The sequence below is a fragment of the Sinohyriopsis cumingii genome, unplaced genomic scaffold (assembly GCF_028554795.1).
Source record: "Sinohyriopsis cumingii isolate HCF-2022 unplaced genomic scaffold, ASM2855479v2 utg000349l, whole genome shotgun sequence".
In the NCBI taxonomy this organism is placed as follows: domain Eukaryota; kingdom Metazoa; phylum Mollusca; class Bivalvia; order Unionida; family Unionidae; genus Sinohyriopsis; species Sinohyriopsis cumingii.
Genome location: NW_028315889.1, coordinates 2,927,493 through 2,950,981, shown reverse-complemented (window position 1 = coordinate 2,950,981; position 23,489 = coordinate 2,927,493). Strand labels below are relative to the sequence as shown.

The 23,489-nt window shown below is 35.9% G+C and overlaps 1 protein-coding gene across 1 annotated transcript; it reads left to right on the top strand.

Annotated features, from left to right (window-relative positions):
• Nucleotides 1–6,827: 6,827 nt before the first annotated feature.
• Nucleotides 6,828–15,881, top strand: LOC149774331 (adipocyte plasma membrane-associated protein-like). Its single transcript, XM_089945496.1, has 5 exons — nt 6,828–6,901; nt 10,924–10,991; nt 11,786–11,866; nt 12,377–12,498; nt 15,799–15,881. Exons 2-5 carry the CDS (start codon nt 10,960–10,962, stop codon nt 15,879–15,881), a joined length of 318 nt encoding a protein of 105 aa, XP_089801622.1. The 5' UTR covers nt 6,828–6,901; nt 10,924–10,959.
• The last annotated feature ends 7,608 nt before the right edge of the window (nt 15,882–23,489 follow it).

Below are 23,489 nucleotides of genomic sequence, written 5' to 3'. Positions count from 1 at the left end.
CGTACACTTCGTCTTCTTTTTTGGTCACGGGTTGTAACTCGGGCAAGTAAAACGTTCCTTTTAACACTTCCCCTATCGTGTCTTCCAATTTATAGACAATTAGATAAGAGCCACGCACTCATCCAGTGACACGAAACAATTCGGTCGTCCAATTGGGCAAGTTACCTTTGTCGAAAGTGCATTTGGTTTCGCCAATGCGCACCCAATCTCCAACGGTCAACACTCCACCTTTCTTGGGGTCAGGCACAGTCGGGGACGTACCAGACAGGCGTTCAAAGACTTCGTTGTCGGGAGTCACTTCTTAGGGAGCACGTCTGATGCTCCGATGGTAAAATTGGCTGTACTGACAATACGTCCCACTGTTTGGATAAACGAGGAGGAAGTCCTTTCCGTTTTTCCGTTGGGGTTAGATGAGGGACGACTTCTGGGGGGTGACATCTTTGTGTGTTCAGGAGCACTAAACACTGATACCCATCGTTTTCCCCAGGCCTTTTTATAGTAAAATGCGTCGCCACTGATTGTGTCTACGTCGTACCAACTTGATGACAGGCATCACTTGACGTGGAGGGGTTAGAAACGGACAGTTCTTGCTTTGATAAGTCCAGTAAACTCTGAAACATACCCGATCTATCTTATACTTTGATTTTAGGGGGCATGTACTTTGTGAGCAGCTGCTGAAGCAGCTAAAGAGGCGGAGGGTGTCACAGCTGGAGGAGAAGTGCCTGGAGACACGGGTTTAATTTTTTTCACCAAAGGAGGGGACGCGTGTCAAATTGGGGTTGGCTGGCATCACTAGCAACGGAGAAGTGGAAGAACCTGAGGATACTGGAGACGCGGTCACCGTCGCTGCAGATCGTTGCTTGGGGATGTATAGTTGTGTCCTAGCCGCAGTACCTCTCTTGTGGGTAGAAGCTGCTTTTTGGGGTCTTTTCTGGGGGGTTTTCTTTTCTTTTTCTGGCGACATTTTTTTCGGAGGCTGTGACCTGATTTTGACATTACTGCTCTTTTTCTTCTGAGTACGTTTGGGTCGGGGAGTGGCTTTTTTCTTGGACATGACTTTGGGGACATTGAGATTCCATTTTTAGAGGAAGCCAAAGATGACACCTCCTAGAGAACAGCTACCTCCAGGTTTCAAAACGATTTGCATTTTGGTTTGAGTGTCGATGCCGTGATCGGCCAGTTGTGTCAAGGCTACTTTGTTTCCCTCAAAAAACCAGTTGGTTTGATGTGGGATGTGAATGATGCCTTGCAGTAACTGATGTGCTGTCACCGTAAACCATCGTAAGACTTCTCTGAGAATGGCTTCTAAGACATGAGCACGTATTTGTGGATTTTGTTCGCGAATGATGCCGTACAAGGCAAGAACAATTTGACGGAAAGATGAGCCTGAAGAGACGTCATGTTGACGATTTTTAAGACAGACCAAACGTGTCCAGGGTTTTTATAGATTTTTTTTAAAAAAGTCGACGGGTACGTGTACACGACAGGCCCTCCGTCTTGGCACAAGTGGTGAAACAGATGGGTACGAAATCGCAAATAATGGGAGGGGGAGGGTTAAATCCATGAGTAAATAGGCGTGTGGGGTTGGAGTGACATTGTCGTACGCATGAGTCAACCAAGGAGTTCCTAACTATTTGGCTAACACTTACACTTGCGATTTATCTCTATTGCTTTTAAACAAGGCCACATAATGAGCATTGAGACTGATGGTGCGATGGGCTTTTCTTTGTTGAAACAAGTTTTGGGTAATGTAAATGACACTTGCTTTACGATGATTCCGAGTAAATCACAGCTTAATTTCTTCTTCGTCTTCTCCTAACATGTCTTCAAAGATGACCAGAGCATGGGCTGTCAGTGTGGGGACATTAAAGGTACGCACATTTTTTAATCCACATAGCTATAGCGTACCTAATTATATGTCCTTAAATACACAAATTTTCAAAAGCATACCGGATCACATAGACTAGCTCTGCTGACTACTCAAATTTATAAATAACTTATTTATAATTAACTACGAGCCTGCTCGGTTCAGCTGAAGCTAGGAGTGTTTGTGTGTTTGTGTGTGTATGTGTGTTTGTTTTTTGTGTGTATGCGTGCGCGCGTACGTTTGTGTGTATGTGTGTGTGTGTGTGTTTTATGCACGCGTTCTTTGTGTGTGTATGTATTTGTTTTTTCCCTTAACAAAAAATGTATCTCTTAACAAAAAAGTGTGTGTGTATTTGTATGTGTTTGTGTGTTTGTTTTTTCCTTAACAAAAAAAAACTTGTCCCTGCTCAATGTGTTTGTTTTGTGTGAATGTGGAATAGTGTGACTATAACCACTAACTCTTTTGCTGAGGTGATTGTAGGTAATGGTGTGTTTTGTCGATAAAAATATTTCCTTCTCCACAATGTATTGATAGTAAACAACGTGGATTTTCTTAGTATGAATGTATTGTTTTGTATACAGATTTATTTTAGATTAGGACTCTCATCATACGGAAGTTCGTTCCCGCCCCGCCAGGCATTATAGATGTTTTTTCGTTGTCACTTTGGTGCCGATTGAGGTCAGCCCCTTGCAACATTGTTGCCAATGTCCAGTACCGTGACGTCGCCCCAACTATTCCATTCCTATTGTCCCTATACAAACCCAATATTTTTGTCGCTATACAAATCTTGTCCGTGAATCGTCCCAGGGTGTTTTGTAATGGTAATTCCCATTGCCCGTGAATCGTCCCAGGGTGTTTTGTAATGGTAATTCCCATTGTCCGTATAAATCTTGTTCGTGAATCGTCCCCGGGAGTTTTGTAATGGTAATTCCCATTGTCCGTATAAATCTTGTCCATTGAATCGTCCCAGGGTGTTTTGTAATGGTAATTCCCATTGTCCGTGAATAGTCCCAGGGTGTTTTGTAATGGTAATTCCCATCGTCCGTGAATCGTCCCAGGGTGTTTTGTAATGGTAATTCCCATTGTCCATGAATCGCCATGAAAAGCTATAACACTTGGCGAGGCGGGAGATATATATAACGCCTGGCAGAGTGGGACATATAACTTTATATAACGCCTGGCGGACATTGTTGCCAGTGTCCAGTACTGTGACGTCATCAATCCTATTGTCCCTATACAATCCCAAAATATGTTAAATTCCCATTGTCCCTAGAGTGGATACAAAATTCACCATGTTAAATTCAAATTGTCCCCAGAGTGGATATAAAATATCCCATGTTAAATTCCCCTTGAGGATAGAGTATATTTACCATTTTTTAACATTAAGGTCCCACTGAGGCTAGGGTGACCCAATCCCTTATCGCTATGTTCAATTCTCCTTGCCGCTATACAGTCCCAATCCCTTGTCACTATGTTCCATTTTCCCTTGTCGCTATACAGTCCCAGTCCCTGGACGCTAAACAGGCCCACCCATGTTAAAATTCACCATGTTAAATTCCTCTGACGCCAAAGTGCCGGGACGCTTTTTAACATAGAAGTCCTCTTGTCTGTATAGTGGCCCAATCCCTTGTTCAACTCCCCATTCACTCCATGTTAAATTTCTCCATGTTCAGTTCCCCTTGACGCCAAAGTTGCCCACGACCTTTCAGACTAAGATTTCCATGATGCTATAGTGAACCAATCCCTTGTCGCTATGCTTAATTCTCCATTCAATCCATGTTAAATTTCCCCATGTTAAATTCCTCTTGATGCCAAAGTTGCCCACGACCTTTTTGTCTGGGATTTCTATTGATGTTATAGTGCCCCAATCCCTTGTCGCTATTTTCAATTCCAGATTTACTCCATGTTAAATTTCCCCATGTTCAATTCCCCTTGACGCCAAAGTTGCCCACGACCTTTTTGACTGAGATTTCCATTGATGCTATAGTGCCCCAATCCCTTGTCGCTATGTTCAATTCCCCATTCACTCGGTGTTAAATTTCCCCATGTTAAATTCCCCTTGTCGCCAAAGTGGATATACCCCCTTTTAACAGTAAGGTTATAGTGGCCCACTTTACTATTGAAAATGATACTAATAATATTTGTTTGATCACCCACCGAGTTTGTCATCATTCTGTTAATAAAGCAATGTGATATATTGACTATGCAAGCTAATTAGTTTGCAAGGAAACAACGTAAAGCATGCTTAATCACCATAATTTCAAACTCCGACACACAGTGTAATTATAATGTCAAAATTCTGAAGTGTCCCATTGCTCGTAACATTGTCATTTCTCGTGTTATACGGCAAGCTGATCAAGAACACGCTCTGAGAAAAGGGATTTATGAAAGTCAACAAAGACTTTACGTATCAGTTAGCTAAAGTTTTTTTTATTTTTCTTTTTATCATAAACTTTCAGAAGTCATGCCGGACATTGTTTCATTAAGAACAGGTGTAACCATTCCTGCAGACCATTATTACTCTTTAGTCCCCGATCACCTTATTTCTGAAAGTTAACTTCATCATAGTGTGCCACATGTGGTAAATTATTTCATTTTTAAAGTGCACTGCTATGAAATTAGCAACATGCTTAGAATCTGACAGAATCCCTTTCTTTATATTCTTAAAAGCCAGCAATGGGTATGTCAGTTTCGAATCAATGAAATGTACATCGGCCAGTTTATATTATTTTGAAACAGAACCATTTAGAGTTTACTCTTACAATAAAAGTTGCTACTTTGTTTTTGATGTGCATGAGTACAAAACCATACTTTTCAGCAAAATTTTCAATCTGTACATGAATTATTTCACTTCTTCTTTTCCTATACACTTTTTAAAAAATGACTTAAACGTTTTTTTTTTGTTTTTTTTTTTTGGCGAATCCCTCTTTATTCATGAAACCGAATGGTCTTCTCCCAAACGTAGAACACATTCCCGGGTAACTGGTTCTGGTAGAGGTTACAATATACCGTTTACAAAATCAGCATTTACGAATAAGTGTTGCTTATTGATTTAAACAGTATTAATTTACATAAGTCATCGTGAAAAGTACATAAATAAAAAAAGAGATACAGAGGATTGAGTAACAAGTATGGGGTTATTTCAAGCTCTCTCTCTCCTCATTGATAACAATTTTTGCTTTTATAATCTGGCTGTTGTGATTAATTAAGGCATACTATTGTATACATTGAACTTGATAATGATATATTAAAAGAAAATTATCAGGCATATCTCTTAGTTGTAATTTCGTACTTATGGACCGTCTTGAAAATCTCCTTGACCTCAACCGATTGCAAGGGATTACCCATTAATTACAAAGTTATCTCTGTAATATAAGACAATATTTCTATTGTTTGGGCTCTGAAAGAAACATATTTTGTACACTCTAAGAGAAAATGCTTTGCTGTTTCTAGTTAGCCGCATTAAAATCTAATGCTAGATAACAAATTCTTTTTTTCCCCTCAAAGATCGTCGTTTAGTTAACTACAGCAAAGTCGAAGTCTTGTTATGCATGATTTGTGCTATACTTTCTGTAGTAACAGAATGAGACTTTTTCAGATTCATGTTTAGGTGTGACTTAAAAGAGTACAAAAGGTTGTTACCAATTTATTCGGCAATATACACTGGTCAAAATAAATTTTAATATAGAATTTTCCTGGTGTAGGGCGTTGGAAGGTTTGTTCTATCACGAAGTTGTTCATTACTTACCCGCTGGACATATGGAGTTGTCAAAGCCCTCATGTCAGGCATATACAGCTATGACGAGTTCCAGTTATAATTTAAGTATCCAAATTTAATTTCATTAAATTTGCAACATGTCTTGTGATATTTTAAAAATATTTCGATAGGAAAATATGCTGTTCGTTTCAGCTATACTAGAGCGTCAGCAACCCATAGTTCCTGCCAAAGGATCAGCGCATATTCAAATTTATTACGACCCTTGTGTGCGCACCCATAGTCGAGTATTATAATGGAAACTGAGTGTGCCCCGTTCTCATTATATATCATAGGGTGACATATATAACATCGTGTCACATATAGATCATAGGGGCCCGACACAGTGTCACATATATAGCATCCGGTTCTGCGCTCCATCCATGCTGGAGCCCTATAATAATCACCTTTTCTACTGTTCTATCAGTCCGTCTGTCCATCCATTTGTTAGTCCGTCAGTCCATTCGTTTTTAGTACGCCTGTCCATCCATTTGTCATTCCGTCTATCCATCTGTTTGATAGTCCTTCTGTCCATTCTTTTGTCAGTCCGTCTGTTTATCCGTTTGTTTGTCCGTATGCGCATCAATTTGTCAGTCAGTCTGTCCATCCATTTAAACGTTTTGTAACCAGCATAACTCGGTACCCATTATACATATTTGGATACCATCTGGTAGAAGGTAGATGGATGACCAATTAAATGTCTTTCAAGGGTTTCTTTTCAGGTGCAGCTTTGACGGAGTGTACAATAAGGGGTCTTTTCAGGTCCAACTTTGACGGAGTGTACAATAAAGGTTTCTTTTCAGGTGCAACTTTGACGGAATGTACAATAAGGGGTCTTTCAAAATAACTTTTGAAATAGTTTGGATATGGTAAAATTTGAGGGAAGGTTCAGAACTTTTTTTCAAAAATCGTTTGTTAAATTAGCTCGTGTATAAAAAAAAAATTTGTACCTGTTAGTACTTATTACAAGATAGTCTAGGAGTCACATGATAATATGGGTACTATAAGCCGTTAGAATTGTTTGAAATCTACAATTTCTATGTGCTTTATTTGTAGTTATACGGACAAAATACGGGTCGTAATGACAAAACCATACAATGAAACGCTAGTATGCAGCCCGGTCACGCACGGATTACCTTGACATGTCACTGGCGAGTTCATATAGCGGTCACCAAAGTACTTACAAAACATCCCGTGTGTCTGACTGAAAATTGCATGTCAACAGTCGAAAAGGGTACTGTGATCAGAAGTGAAAGACTCTACGCACACTAAATACCAAGGTTTGTTTCTCTCTCTCTCTCTCTCTCTCTCTCTCTCTCTCTCTCACACACACACACACACACAGAGTTGCTGTGAAAGAGTGTATTTTCTGTATCTCCTAATTTAATTTTAAAGGTAACAATGGTCAGTCATTCAAAGACAGAGTTTCAAAGTATGACAGGGAACTGTACAACTCCCTGATAGTCCTTTCATCCCCTAACAGGGTGGCGTTTCTTATGAACAAAGGAAGGAAATCGGTGACAGTATTAAACGTACTGAAAACATTAATCTAATTCGTAAGAACAAAGATCTGTCCATTTTATGCCCTTAACAACAGTCGAATTTCGTATACAATTGTTAACCATCCAGCAAGGGGTCAATTTTCGATTACATTTGTCTATTTTGCCTACTCGTCAGTTCATAACATGTTGCAAACGAAAACTACGTTGCTTTTTTTTTTTTACTCAGGTACCTGATGCAATGTTCATACTAAAATATATCCAAATTATGAACATCTTGTTCCGAGTTAAGTCAAATGGTTTAAAAGCAATATCATACAATGGCGCTTTATACAGACATATTAAAAGACACTTTTGTTTTAAATCGATAATGACAGTTTCATACTTAACCCCGACTAACTCAAGAATCGTATTTTCACACCTCTCAAGAGGTGGATGTGGAGATGTGTGATTTCTCCGCATCCCCACTCCCTTATGGTTTTTGGTTATCGTTATCCAAGGGATGATCGATCACGGTGTTATTGCCTTTATCGAGCTAACAATAAAATAAAATATGAAGTTAATGGATGGAATAACAGATCTGAGCAAAGATATGAATAGAATAACAGTTTCCGCCGTGTGTAAAATACAACAATTTGACCAAATACATAAAAAAATTAAATCGAACATAACATTTGAATGACCCGCTTTCTATCACAAATAGAGTTAGACAATTTATGCAAAATTAAATTAGCCGTTCTCTTCTACTGATAGAACAAATTTAGTCATATAATCGAGTGACTCATCGAACTCAAATTGCCGGCATATCCGAATCATCTAGTGCTTCCGGTCTTTCCAAAATATCCGCATTTCTTTCCTTTCTAACCTCTAGGGTCATCAGCCTCCTGGTTGCAGACTGTGCTCTTTTACACTGTGCAATGCAGATATGGAACTATTCCGTTAAAAATAAAAAATATAGAAACCATCATAAATATGTTTCAGAGTTATTTTTCTCTTGGGATCAACCAATATTCCCGCTCTTTTTGTGTCATATATTGTACATCGAAATTTAACAGAACTAGCTATGACCATTTCGCATCTAATAGATAATCACAACTCTGATACTTTGAATTTATATCATGGCTTGCTGCCATCGCTTTTCTACTAAGACCATGACAAAACAAAATCTCTCAGATAATATTACTGCCCTGCTGTGGCTGAAAATGTACCAGCTGAACTATACCAGTCGGTTCTAGGTGGGAAAGAATTCACAACTCAATTACACACGAATTAATGGACCTCACTCTTTGTCTTAACTACGTTACTTTGTTAGTTAACGATTCAATGACATACATTTCCAGACCAAGGAAAAATCATTCCTTAGCATAAATAATAGAAATCATTTAAGACAGACAGCTTACATATTCACACAATTTGGATCAGAAGTAATACGTGAATTTAATAGAATACATGATACCTATTACAAAACAACTAAATCCGAACGCATTCATATATGATATCCTTACAATTCATGAATTATATAACATGCACGATTATTACTGAACTCAAGCAAAAAGAGGAGTATGAATTTAAAACGAATGAATTCAACACATAATTACAAACTTACATCAATAAACACATTGTATATAATCGAGACTAACCTTGCCTTCTCGAGCCTTCGCTCGCTTACCGTCAGATAATTCCCTTTGTCTCTTCTCTGGATGCGCTTCTCTCAAGTTTCCAGACCACCTTCTCCCTTTGACAATGTATTTAACGACAAGAGTATTTTCTACTGACCTAGGAGCCCCTCAGACTTTGTCCTCTCTGCAGAAAAACTTGGACTGACTAATATTGCGAGGAAGATTTAAACCCTGAATTACATCTGGGAACACAAACACCTCGTTTAGCTACGCCAATCAGGATTAGATCTTTAACTGTCGAAATTTTTTCCACTCCCGTCGAAGTCAGAATAATCCTTTCTAGTCCACATTTATTGATAACTATTCTGGGAGATTAATTTTATGACACCTGTTTCTAGTGGCCCCCTACATTCTATAACAGAGGTCTCAAACACGCGGCCTCCCAAGCCATATAATGTGGCCAGCAAAATTACCTAGAGAGATAACAAATGTGGTTCAGCCGTTGGGCTATCGAAATGCCCTCATGCGGCCCTCAGGGTGGTTTGAGTTTGAGACCCCTGTCCTGAAAGTTTCTCTGGTTCGTCTCAAGTCTTGTCATTTACTGCTGATGACCTTGCGTTAACATTGCACTTTTATCCGCCCCCATCCTTTAACCAGTCGAGCTTTAATCCAATTCATGCTCCAAACAGAACAGATTCCATCCCTCGCAGACAAAAGTGTATGATGAGTCTAGCTCAATAAGTCAAACTTAATGTTTACGTGTCATGCTGACCTGAACAGAATGTACAGCGAAATTACCTCTAAAAATGTGTACACCATTACAACACCAAATCCCGACTAATTCGAGAATCGCAATTTCACACAAAACGCTTGTATCTTAACAATATTTGCGTGCATAGTTTCAGTTTCAGGTAAACTAAGTTGTATGCTAATATGAAAGACGTTTATTTTTCATCTATTTATCAAAGGACTTGATGAATCATAGTGCACTTGTCATAAGCAAAGAACCAAAGAATATAAAAAATTGTGTGATATTTTGTCATTCAGTGTCGCGCTCGCCCCAGACCATCGGAATTGTCAAGACTGCAGCTTGACTGAGACACTGTCACAGCAAAGTAGAGACAAATATTTATATAGAAACATAATTACTTTTGACAAGATAAATGGTGATAACTTACATTAAAAATGGGCATTTTAAGTGTCTCTGCTGATTCCCACCAAGTTTGATACAATGCGTGCTAATGTAATCCATTTAGAAAGCACATAAAGTTGATACAACATCTGGTTGGTCTTAATTTAAGTGGATTATTGCATGATAATATTCACACGCTTTGGACAATCAGGCAATTTGAGTTGGATAGGCGCATTTAGTAGTTCTACAGAGTTTGACTGAAATTGATTACTGAGTGCAAAATATATTGGAAATTTTAGGGATACGTGGAATCATTCTTTCAAAATGTTCGCGACTTTTTTATGCGAAAAAATAATTACATACTGATCAAACAAAAATATGATGACATCTTCGCTTTCGAACGACGTTGTATAACTACAACTGCACAGTCTTGAAAATGACCAGATCTGTTCAGAATGTAACACTATTTGTCCAGACGAAACAAAAAATTTAAATTTTCTGCCTTTTAAATTCCATTTATGTGACTTTAGAAAGTTTGTAGAAAAGCACAACTTCTCCGCATTAAAATGACTTCGCTACCTTCACTCAGAACATATTTTCGTGGTTTCTGCCCATTTTAGTATCAAGCTTGCATTGTTTGCCTGTGGTTTTGTAGTAAGTAGTGTACTGCTAAGTTTAATATGTTGAGTAAAGTGATGACCGTTATAATATAATTAGCATTAATTAACCAAACTCACGTTTACCAATGTTACATTAGCTAAGTTAATATTTGCCTCAAAATGTTATGTTAAACTTAAAATAACGCTCAGTTCTTGTAAAAATAGGGCACACATTCCTACATATGTCTGTCTCTGTCACTCTCCGTCCGTCTGTCCGTCCGTCTGTCTGTCTGTCTCTGTATATATATATATATATATATATATATATATATATATATATATATATATATGTATATGTATATATATATATATATATATATATATATATATATATATATATATATATATATATATATATATATATATATATACATACATTCAACTTACTTACAGTTTCCCGTGTAAAGACAGCTGGCTTTCCAATTACAGATGAACAAAGAAAAGGCATTGTCCTTTCGGAGGTAAGTCTTGAGGTACCAATATTTTTTATATTATTTTGCGGTATTACAAAATTACTGAGACGTCAGTACCAATTTTTGTTCAAATAAAGTTTAAAGAAAAGCCGAAAGGTATATGCATTTGCAGTGTTGCAAGTAAATTTTAACTCTTACCGTTACGGTAATCACCACTACCGTTCCCGTCACCGACTTTTCTGTGGGGCTGTACCGGCAATAAATGTTTTAATGTACGGCTTATTTGTGCTGAAGCACCCACAATTCTTTCTGATTTGACATATAAATCGATGTACACGTGATACCATTTAGAATGTTTCAATAAATGACGCGTGTATCGAAGGAGCTAGGTCCAATGAATTAAACTGAAGGTTACATTGCCTCGTCACTTTGTTCGAACAGACGTTTTCAGAACCGATTTTACTGAATATAACTAACACTAGACTTGCGTTCCTAATTTTCAATTTATATCATATAAATATATAGGATTCATCTAGTGCGTACATAGTTTAAAACTAAACAATAGTGAATAATTTCTCGAGTAAATAACACTGAAAAAAAATCTTGTAAACACCTCGAGCATTTTAATATTCATTCATGCATGCTTTGTTTTCTCCAGAAGGCGCATCTTTGAGATAGAGTATAAAGATGAATTCTCTTACAGTTCTATACATAAAAAGCTTACAGACCTTTTATAATGTCCTCTTTAAATCATTGGTGTTTAGGAACTTTGAGTTAGAACATGTGACACATAATTATTGCTGCTGACATATTTTGTTTGTCAGAATATTCTTCTATTACAGATGCCCTTGGCTGATGTCATTAATCATCTTGGCATTAGCTTTATATATGTATCCTTCGCCTATTGACCCCAAGCCATTCACGTAAGTAGAGAGAGATAGAGAGACAGACAGAGAGAGAGAGAGAGAGAGAGAGACATTGTATGCCATAATGTAAGCAAAGAATGTCAGCTAGATTGTACGACAGAAGACCGACAGCGAAATTATTTTCTTCCAAAATTAGTTTCTTAAGCTATAATGCAAGAAATAATTCGAACTAAGGGTTTATCAATAAATTTGTACGATGCTTTTCCAGCATAACCCGATCAGGTAGCACAACAATCTTGCAAGACTGGAATAAAAACCAACACGGAAAAAGCTTACATAAATACTATTAACCCTAACGAGCAGCATTGCCTTGGACGTTATGCTCAACTTTGTCACGGAAATTATTGATAACAACAGAAAATTTAGATATAGTGATAGGACTGTTTTGCTGTTTTTTGGACTCGTTTTAACCGGATAGGGCGATATTTAACTGTTATTCTATATTTAGTTTTCGCTTTTACTTTTATTTATATATCCACATAATTATTTGACTAAATTATTTTTTAGGTTTCCCTCGCCGATTCCAAAACTGACTGGTCCGCTGAAAGTTAACCAACTTTTGCAAATAGCAAAACGCGCCTTTGAGGGAAGTATCGTTGGACCGGAATCATTTACAATAGATGCCAATGGTAAGAATGAAAATAATTAGGATGAATAGTTTCCACTATTGGTTGTACCCTATCATTTTAGACACGTTTCTGCTTGTGTCTGGTCCCCTTTTCTTATTCAACATTATTAGATAACAGAAACGTTATAAATTTAAAGCGTCAGTGATATATCCTGACCCTAGAAACCCTCGTACTTTTTCCTGGGTTTATTTTTACATTTGGTAAAGGGTTAGGAGAACATTAAAAAACAAAAGTAAAACTTTACCAGATCAGTATTAATTTCGGTATTTTAAATATCAAAGTTTAAAATAACAAGACCACTCACAACTGTGCATCATCATCTCGTACATGGATCCGATGAGAAAACAAAATAATTATATAAAAACCTTACTAGATCTGGAAGAACAGTGAATTTTATATAACAATTGAAAAATAAATACTGGACCATTCGGACTTGAGTACAGCTAATTAACTGTCGACTGTTAGGATTTATAATTAAATAAATATTACACAGCATACATGGGTTAGTAATCAAAATCTCTAAATATTGTATACGGAAAGAACAACTATATACAGCAAGATATACTGTAATAATAGTATTAGCATAATTTGACCAATCAGATTTCTCATCTGAATTCACACTTGTTGTGGCATAAAAAAAACAACGTGTTTATTAGGAGTTATACATTCGCGTTTACATATACATGGTCGTTATATGAATCAAAAAGAAAACCACTGATCCATGGTTATATGAGCATACATTATGGGTATGTGTCAACGGTTTGTCAAATCTGGAAATATCCCTCGTTGATTAACCCTCCTGGCCGTAACACATATTAAGCTTATGTCATGGCGTGCGTCCGTCGTTATTTGCTTTTGCAACTTCCGAGGCTATTCGATTTTTATGGAACCTTGAATCATTAATATCTCGAAAGGATTCGAATATAAACGAAATATATTCCTAGCAATAATCAGAAATTTTGAACATGCGTCAGCGGGTAAACGATTTAAAAAAAAACCACGAACTTCTGTTATTGATTAAATCCAGAAATAGTCAACGCTTCATGACCACGTTTCAATGGTCTTATGGATCAGCCGCCAGATCCTACAGTATTTCTTGCCATATCTAATATATCTTGCCGTATACAGTATTTCTTGCCATATACAGTATTTCTTACCGTATACAGTATTTCTTGCCATATCTAATATATCTTGCCGTATACAGTATTTCTTGCCATATACAGTATTTCTTACCGTATACAGTATTTCTTGCCATATCTAATATATCTTGCCGTATACAGTATTTCTTGCCATATACAGTATTTCTTACCGTATACAGTATTTCTTGCCATATACAGTATTTCTTACCGTATACAGTATTTCTTGCCATATACAGTATTTCTTACCGTATACAGTATTTCTTGCCATATCTAATATATCTTGCCGTATACAGTATTTCTTGCCATATACAGTATTTCTTACCGTATACAGTATTTCTTTCCGTATAATTGCCGTATACAGTATTTCTTGTCTACAGTATTTCTTGCAGATCTAAGTTTGCGTTCGTTTCAAGGGCCTTTCGTCGATCTGTACACCTTATTTCCACATCAAATCCGATGTTTCATGACCTGTAAATATATACGTGTAATGCTATACCCTTACCACTAGTCGCCTTGTCGAATTACTGACTTATATTAACAGGTATCGGCTATTTCATCAATACTGCGCGAACAATTTACATGTAACTTTCGCTCATTCGAAATATTTTGGTTCTTTTGAATGTAGTGGGTCTCGAGCTCCCCTGGCTTTGTGACAAGGCACCAAGCTACACAATGGACGAAATTAACTGACAGTGTTCTTAACACTTTCTGCTAGAATCTAAAATTAAAGACTGAGAAAAGTGACCCTTGATGACATTAATCGAGGACCGGAATCATTTACAATGTATGGCAGGATGAATAGTTAATTCAGTCCTGAAACAATAGTTACGGAATGCTGCTAATTGAGATTTATTCTTTTTTTTAAAAAAGTATTAATATTTGTTTCTGATACAGATCATGATAAGAAATGTGACAATTTATGCGTTTTTGTTGACGATGATAAAAATGTTGACGAAATCTAATACTACTACTTATATTATTATTATTATTATTATTATTATTATTTTTATTATTATTTTAGGTGAAGTTAAGCTTGATTTAAAAATGTTATATTATCTATTTCCTGAAAGTTTGATATTACAATTTTACCAATTTTCATGACTTCTGCAGAATCTGATTTGCAGTTTCAAATTTCAAACATCAGTAATCAAAACAATGGAGCAATAACAGATAATAATTTTCTGCATCTTTGTGTTGCATCCTCGCTTTATTTCTTTGTAGAAAGATGGGGTTTTTTTTGTTTTTAAAAAAGGGGGTGGGACAGAATCTTTATATATATATATATATATATATATATATATATATATATATATATATATATATATATATATACATATATACATATACATATATATATATACATATATATACATATACATATATATACATATATATATACATATACATATATATATATATATATATATATATATATATATATATATATATATATATATATATATATATATATATATATATATATATATATATATATATATATTAGCTTTGATCTTTTTTAACCGAAGTCTTTGTCATATATTATTTGTAGATACATCCGAGACCTTCAACTATAATAAATTGGCAGGCCTTTGAAATCACCCTCTTTGAGTACAAAATAAAAGGGATTTTACATCTGTATGTTCCCTACTACTGACCTGTCGTTGTGGGTTTTCCATGAAAAAAATCTAAAGAATATTTGCAAAGAAATTTCTTTTATATTGTTTTTGATATGGGTTCCTGTTTTTCTTTTCAATGAGGCGTCCTTGTTTGATTTCCCGTTACCTAGATTTCATTTGTTCCGCCCCCCCCCCCCCCCCCGCTCCTTGGCCTAATGTTTTAAAACTAAACTCTTGCATGTACACCCCTCCTCAGGCATTACACCTTATGACTGGTTTCCTTGTCTGTGTTAATGATTTTGGGATCCATGACATAGATCTGTATTTTTGTCCATTTTGTGTGCAAAGAGATTGGTGATTCGTTGATGTTTTCCTCGCTGTTAACCCAAAAGTATTTATTGTGTTGAGTGGCCTAAAGGTTCAAATTTTTGTGGTTCTTTTAAATTTTGGTTGTTTTATTAGTTTGGCAAAATAACAATAAAGTTTTAAATAGATTCATCGAAGCTTGTTTGTTTCCTTTTTTAAAAGTGCATACTTTCTTAAAGGTGGCGAGGTGGTGAATAGAACAGTTCAGGCATGTGAGGTGGGAGGTGGTCCGTTGAACGCACCAGACCTCTGGTGGAAGTGATCTGTCCATCCGCTTCCTTCACACTGGCTTAGCTTTATTCCACTCCCAATCTCATTTACACACTTCGTGTCATCTTGTGCATATGATTATGCAGTACGGTTTATGATCAGTTATGAAAATGATAAGAGTATGAGGGAAATAAGAAAGAAAAATAATAACGGGTCGTGGTTGAATAAAATTTGTTCTGAGTGTATGCATATTTGTGCCTTTTTTTAGAAAACAAAAAAAAAAAATCAAAGGAGCACAGATGAATAAAAGTTTGCTAAGTCTTTTGTTTGTTGTAGTTGCTTCTTTTACATTTTATTTGCATGGATTGTTTTATGTACGTGTTATGGGATACGCTTTTCTGTATATTTTCAATGGTTCCCTTTCTCCGTTTCTTGTTGTGGCGGGGTAAGGCTTAATTTGCCCTTCTTTTATCTGAATCTCTTACAGACCTGGCTCTCTCGCTTTCTGACCCATAGCATGGCTGTGTAATGTCATCATTCCGTACTTAGTTTGTGTCATAGTTCCCTGTACGTGGTGTGCTTTGAGATTGTACTTCTCAGTGTTATGATTATGTTAGTAATGCGTTCCTTTTGTTAGTTGGCCGAGGATTTTGTTTCTCCTATTTCCTTATTTCATACATGGTTCTCATGCATATATCCTTTATTTTAACAATTACATCTGTTACTTTTTCAAGTAACATATAATTTATTACGTTACTGAGATATAGTAGATTTTTCTTTATTTCATCTTCAATCAGTTTACTAATATAGCATTCATCTCATCTACTTCCCTCGCTTTTATCAAAAATATAAGCATAACTTTTTTATTTGGGATTGATAATCCTCACTGCTTGCACGAAAACTATGTCATACTGCTTATTTTAAAATATTTTATTAATGTAGTTATTTTTCTATTCTTTGATTTATATTATATGAAAGGATTTTATACTCGGAAGCCATTTGTACAATGTTTTTCAAACTAAATTAAATTAGTACATTTTTTTGTCTTCTTTTTATTTCTGTTATAATTTGTTATGCATTGTTCTGTACTGTTACGGTTTCACTTTTCCTTATGTTTTCTGATTCGTTGTGGGGTTTTCTGGTTTTCTTTCTTTCTTTTTCGGTTTGAATTAGTCGTTATGTTGTTCTTCTTGTGTTCGGTATCTTGTTTTTGCCGTTCTTCTTTCTTTCTCTTTTCCATTTTGCTTTTCATTTGGTCCTCGCTTGTAGCTTGGATAATGATATGGTGTCTATGGTGTCCCCTTTCTTTTGAAGTCTGGACTATCCCCCCATTACATTTTGTGAGTTCCCCGTCTACTTTTTGTGGGTTTACATAGTCTCACTTGTTGCAAGAACACTCCTTATAATTCGAGTTTTCCTCTGTTTCCGTTACTTGCTATGTTTTATATCTTTTTTGCTGTTGTTTTCTCGTTCTCGTTAGGATCTATTTCTTCTGTCTCTCAGGACTTGGAAAGGGTTGATTGCAATTATAAGGTACTATTTAAATTTCCGTTTCCCTATGTTATTTACGAGTTTTTTCTCGGTGTTATGAATTCTGATTCTTGTTTTTCTACACGCACAGGCGGGGCACATACTTCTATGGGTCCCAGTTGATATACTAAATGTATCTACTATATGTTCTCTTGCTTGTCTTAGATCCCTTCTCTCAGTTGCTGCTTCTGTCTTCTCGTCTTCTTCTTCATTTTGGCTTGTAATGTGTTGGAGCAAAAACTGTATTATTTTTAAAATAAGTCCTACAGTCAAAAGGGGTACGCTTCTTTTAGACTACGATGGTGGATACACCCTGACAACCTTGAAACCCATCCAGTAAAACGAGATCAGGATCTTTGTTTCCTCCTCGTTTGGAATTTGGAATAATTTTTGTTCTATTTTGTCGATCGGGCTTTTTCGTGTATTTCTAGTAGGAAACCAGAGATATGTATTGTGTCGAATCTCCAGACATATGGAGATTCAATTTGTACAATCTTTCCCATTAGTATCATGGCTCCCAGTTAAAGTAATTATTTGTTCCATGAGAATAAGTAGACATTGAACCTCTCTTGGGTTTTATAGGCCCTGAATATTTTGTCATGTTGTTTCTAGGCCATTCAAAACATCTGCCCCTCTCAACTGCTCATCTCTAGGAAGAGCAATTATCATCGAGGTCAAACACAGCAAAATAAACATTTATTATTACTTAGAATGAACCCTTCCTACAATGGATATAAACTTTACATGGATAGCGCAGACAATTAATTTGATTTCATACAGTTTAAAGAAAAGATAAATAATTCAGGCAAAATGGTTGAGAAAGAGAGAGGTTAATACATTAATCAATTAATGACAAATTGATCATCGTGGCAGAATCTAGGCATTAGTACATACACCAAAATGAAATTCAGTTGCTAAGAATTCATTAAAAATGTCTATGCTGATTACCATTAAAATTAGCTGTAGTGAATTGAATAGAGAAATCAAAGTGTAAATAACTCCATATTTATGTAAAGCGTTTCGTGTCTTTAATATATGTTTGGAAGAAATTAAATAAATTATTTTAACGTTCGCAGTAAAGTTAGATGATCCGGAACACAATTTATTTCTAGTCGCTGGTACATGAAGATGATTTAGATTCTGAACCATTTTCCTACGCTGTTCAACTTAGTGTTTGCAATGTAATGGTATGCAGTTTCTGTATCATCACCACACATTCCTATTGGACTATTTATCAAATGATTAAATTATAAATCGTTATGTAAAAATCACAACAATTATTTCTAATTCATGCATGCGGAATGAATAATTTCTGTTTCCAACGAAACAACGGGTAGGCACATGGGTCCCAGTTGTCTCGATGTTACGTCGGAAGATATAAATGTTACTTACACTTTTTAATGAATCTGACAGTGAATTCCAAAAATGAATAAAAGTTTGTAACACTGAGTTTCTTCTTTTTTCGAGTCTGGCATTAATATGATTACAATTATTCCTATTTCTAAGGTTATACATGTATGTCTCACCAATCAGTGCTAGCAATATGTCACCACGATAAGAAGGAGAGATTCCGTATACAGGTTTTATGAAAGTAATCTGGTTATTGACTTTCTTCTATCTGCTAAGGTAGACCAACCGGTTTCTTTATAAATCATATGACACGAGACGCTTCTAGTAAGCCATGTTGCTATTCTCCCTGCCTCTAGTTGTATTTTTTTTCGAGAGAGAGTTTTCGGCCGAAAACCATCCCATAAAAAATCAGCATATTCTATTAAAGGGTGGATGTATGTAATGCACATCCTTTCTATCGTCTTTCGGCTAAATGTATACTTAAGTGTTATTAGGGCAGTTATCATTTTTGAGGACGGCATAAATATATTATCAATATGTTTAGTCCATTTTTCCTAGACTACTGAAAGTTACGCCAAGATGTTTGTGGAACTCAACAAAAGAGATGAATTTGTTTTTGAGATTTGGTTTGGGTAAACAGGTTCGATATTATACAAGAATAACATAGCTACAGTTTTGATTGGATTATAATCAACTAACCACAGCCATGGCCAATCGTCAACCGTTTGTAAAATCAGTGTTCAGTATATATTCTATTTTGTAAGTATCATTAGATGAATACACCAGTCAGCTATCATCAGCAAAGAGTCTCGCTGCACTCAAGAGGTCATTGCTTATATCGTTGATATACGCAATAAATAATATTGGACCTAAATCAGAGCTCCGTAGCATGCCAGCCTCAGAATAATGGCTATTTGCTTCGGCACTATTTACACAAACCGTTTGACGCCTTTGTGATTGGTAGTCAGAAAATTAATCAGCAAGAGCGCTATCAGTGCCATTGCACTTTGATTTATACATTAAACCTTTATGCCTAACCCAATCAAATGCGTTAGATGCATCGAACAAGACCACCAACATATCATCCCTATTATCAAGCGCAGTACATATACTATGGTACATATCTATGAGCTGAAATATTATAGAGTTGTTGGGAAGAAAACAGGATATGTACCATACAGATGACACTGACATTGCAAATGTTTTCAATGATTTTTTTACCAACATTACCACAAAGTTATAAAAAAACAGTGATAGAAAATAACTTTAATGAACTGAAAAAGTTCTGCAGCAACAAAATCTCTAAGGAGGTATGTTTCTCTATCCCAGCAGTATCGAAAACTTTGTTAAAAAAATGTCTCAGTGAACTTGATGCCAAGAAAGCTACAGGACTTGATCAGATTGGTCCACGATTCATTAAATCTTCTGCCTCTGCTATTGTAGATAGCATAACATTCACAATTAATTTAAGTATTGCAACCTCATATGTCCCCAAAATATGGAAAGTCGCAAAAGTAACTCCTATTCACAAATCTGGTTCTAAGGATGACGCTGGTAACTACCGACCAATCTCAATACTACCAAACTTGTCAAAATTGATTGAAAAACATGTCCATGACTCATTCATGTCATATTTAACCAAACACTTGCTGTTACACCCTAATCAATCAGGCTTTAGACAGAACCATTCCTGTGAGACTGCCTTGATCTCCCTAACTGATAAATAGCTTCAAGCACGTGACCAAGGTAGAATAATAGGATCTGTATTTGTAGATTTCAGGAAAGTTTTGACATGGTGGATCATGAAATCCTTTTGAAGAAACTGAAAATCTTCCAGTGTGATGAAGGAACAATTAGATGGTTTACTTCTTACTTAAGAGAGAGAACACAACATGTTTACATAAATAATGTTCTGTCTGAACCTGGAACAATTAGATATGGAGTACCACAAGGCTCAATTCTAGGTCCATTACTATTCATTTTATTTATTAATGACCTACCACTTTCACTAAGAGACTCAATATCATCTACAGATCTATATGCAGATGACACAACATTGTCAGACATCCAAAACACAAAGCATGAACTCAAACTTTCTTTACAGAATGCCCTAAACAAACTGGAAAACTGGTGCACATGCAATGGCATGGTGGTAAATACTGGTAAAACTAAAATATTACTTATCTCAACACGGCAAAGAAGGACAGATCTTGATGGTGATGAACTATGTCTGACATGGAAGGATGCAAATTTGCAAATGGTCTGTCATGATAGACTACTTGGTGTTCTGGTAGATAATAACCTATCATTGACTGAACATATCAAACATATCAGTAAAAAAGTTAATTCAAGTTTATGGCTTCTCAGTAGGATAAGACATTTTCTCCCTGAAAGGCACAGAAAACTATTTGATAACAGTTACATACAACCCTATTTAGACTACTGTAATACAGTATGGGGTAATTCAAATGATAGAAACATAGCAAAGCTGGCACATCTTCAAAAAAGAGCATTGGGGCTAATATCAATTCAGAAAGAAAGCAAGGAAAATTTAGCTGGTAGGTTAAAAATATTACCTATTAAAGACCGAATCTGTTTGAGAAAAGCCAAATTAATGTACAGGATATCCCATAATAGTGCTCCTGAATATTTACAATCACTATTCCAGTATAGGCTACCTGGTAATTCTCCCCACCTGCGATCCATGTCTACCAAACAGTATAAAATTCCCAAACCAAATCAGGAGTTATTTAAAAACATTTTTCCAATACTCTGAAACTCTGCTCTGGAATAGTATTCCAGTTAAGATTAGAAATGCCCACTCTATTTCCTTCTTCCAAACCCAATATATCCAGTAGCTTCAGAGATGCAGCTAAAATAAATAAATTCCTTTGTATGAGGGACTCAAGGTAGATTAGTTTTTAGCTAATTGTGTTACCCTCTTTAAATAAGGTCATTAATATTATTATTATTATTATTATTATTATTATTATTGAAATTTGAAAATGAGATTACTTGAGAATAGGCGGTTATAGAGACGCTTAAAAATAATTTTTTCCATAACTTTCCCATTACAACTTATTAATGAAATAGGCCTGCACTTTGAAGGAGCAATGGTATATCTATTTTTATACACTGTCATTACTTTACTTTCGCTGTTTTCAATAAAGATGGGAACACTTTTGTAGCATTGGATATATTGAATAGGGTTCAGAATAGTTTAACTATGGATGTGATGGATTCTTTGAGCATGTGGTGAATTATTTTATCCACGCCACATGCTGTGTGGTCTGATAAAATGTTGACTACATCCTAAACGTCTTGTTCTGTTATTAATTTTGTTTGTTGTTAGTTTCCAAGCCTATGTCTTGAAGATTGACATTTGTGTCATCAAGTTTCGCTGTATCAACAAAGAAAGAATTAAGACATTCTGCTTTTTCGACATCTGAAAACGCTAAATACAGAGCCCCATCCGCATTAATACTTCTTACTGATGTTGAATGCTTCTCCTCGACAAAGTGACGCACAGCTTTCCAGTAATCTTTCAAGTTTACACCAATAGAATCAATATTCTCCAGGTTAATAATGATTTTTGTCCTTTTCTCTTCATTCTGGTTATTGACTTTGTTACGTATTTTTTTAGATGTTCCCCCAATGTTTCGTGCGGTTGCGCTTCCTGATTGTTCTGCCAATTGTGCTGTCATATCAACATTTGTTCCTCATCCTAACGGTTGTTGTGCGAAATGGCATACAATCTTTAAGAAGTTAAATATACGACGATGTAAATGCTGCAACGGGTTCACCACATTCTCTCAACTTAGTTGTAAGAGTATACCTGATAAAAGGGCATTACATGTTTGGAAACTCGCTTTATTATAAAGCCATTCTTCTCTCTTATATCTATTGGTATGTTCACAATGCAGTCGAGTAATTAAAAAGGATACATTATAATCACTTGCATTTGCATCAACAGAGATAATTCCTGAATGAAGAACACCTATGGTTGGAGATTTAATAATAGGACCTAACATACTTGCAGTGGTATTTGCTGCTGTCGTTGGCTCAGTTATTGTATTTTGCACATTATTACGTATTATTACCTCAATAAGACCCTGGATTCAGCATTGAGTAAGTCTTTGTTTAAAACACCAGTAATTATAATAGAATTACGGACATCCAATCAATGGTAATATTTTACGAGACCCGTAAAGCACATGTCTCAAATCCTAGGACGCATCGTAGGAGGGAAGAGGCCTTTAAATCGTACCTAAAACATTGTGGTCAGAACCTACCACAACGCATGAATGACGTATCGTTACTACTGTCTCCAAAACAGATTTTTAGATTACCTGGTCGTAAGGTCAAGTGAGTCTAGAGTAAGGCCTTTGGTTGGTCGTGTGTCGTCTGTCCGTCAGCGACTAATCAAACTTAAAACATGGATTTATATCATCATAATCTCCGAGGTCGATAATGAGAGAGATCCATTACTTTTATTTGGTTGATCTTACATTTGATTGGATAGTCTTGTTACCACTCTGGGTACGATATTTCTGGTCCGATTTTGATCAAACTTGGAATATAGTTTTCTTATCATTCAAATATTAGAGGAAGCTGAAAATGAGTGAGGTCCACGCATAATATTAAGGTTCTATGGCATCTTATTGACTAAAGTGTTACCACTGAGGAAGTCGTATTTCTGATCCGATTTTGATAAAACTTTGTTTATATGCTTAGATCATTATGATTGCCAAAGAGTTCGATAATAAAAAATAAATCTGCA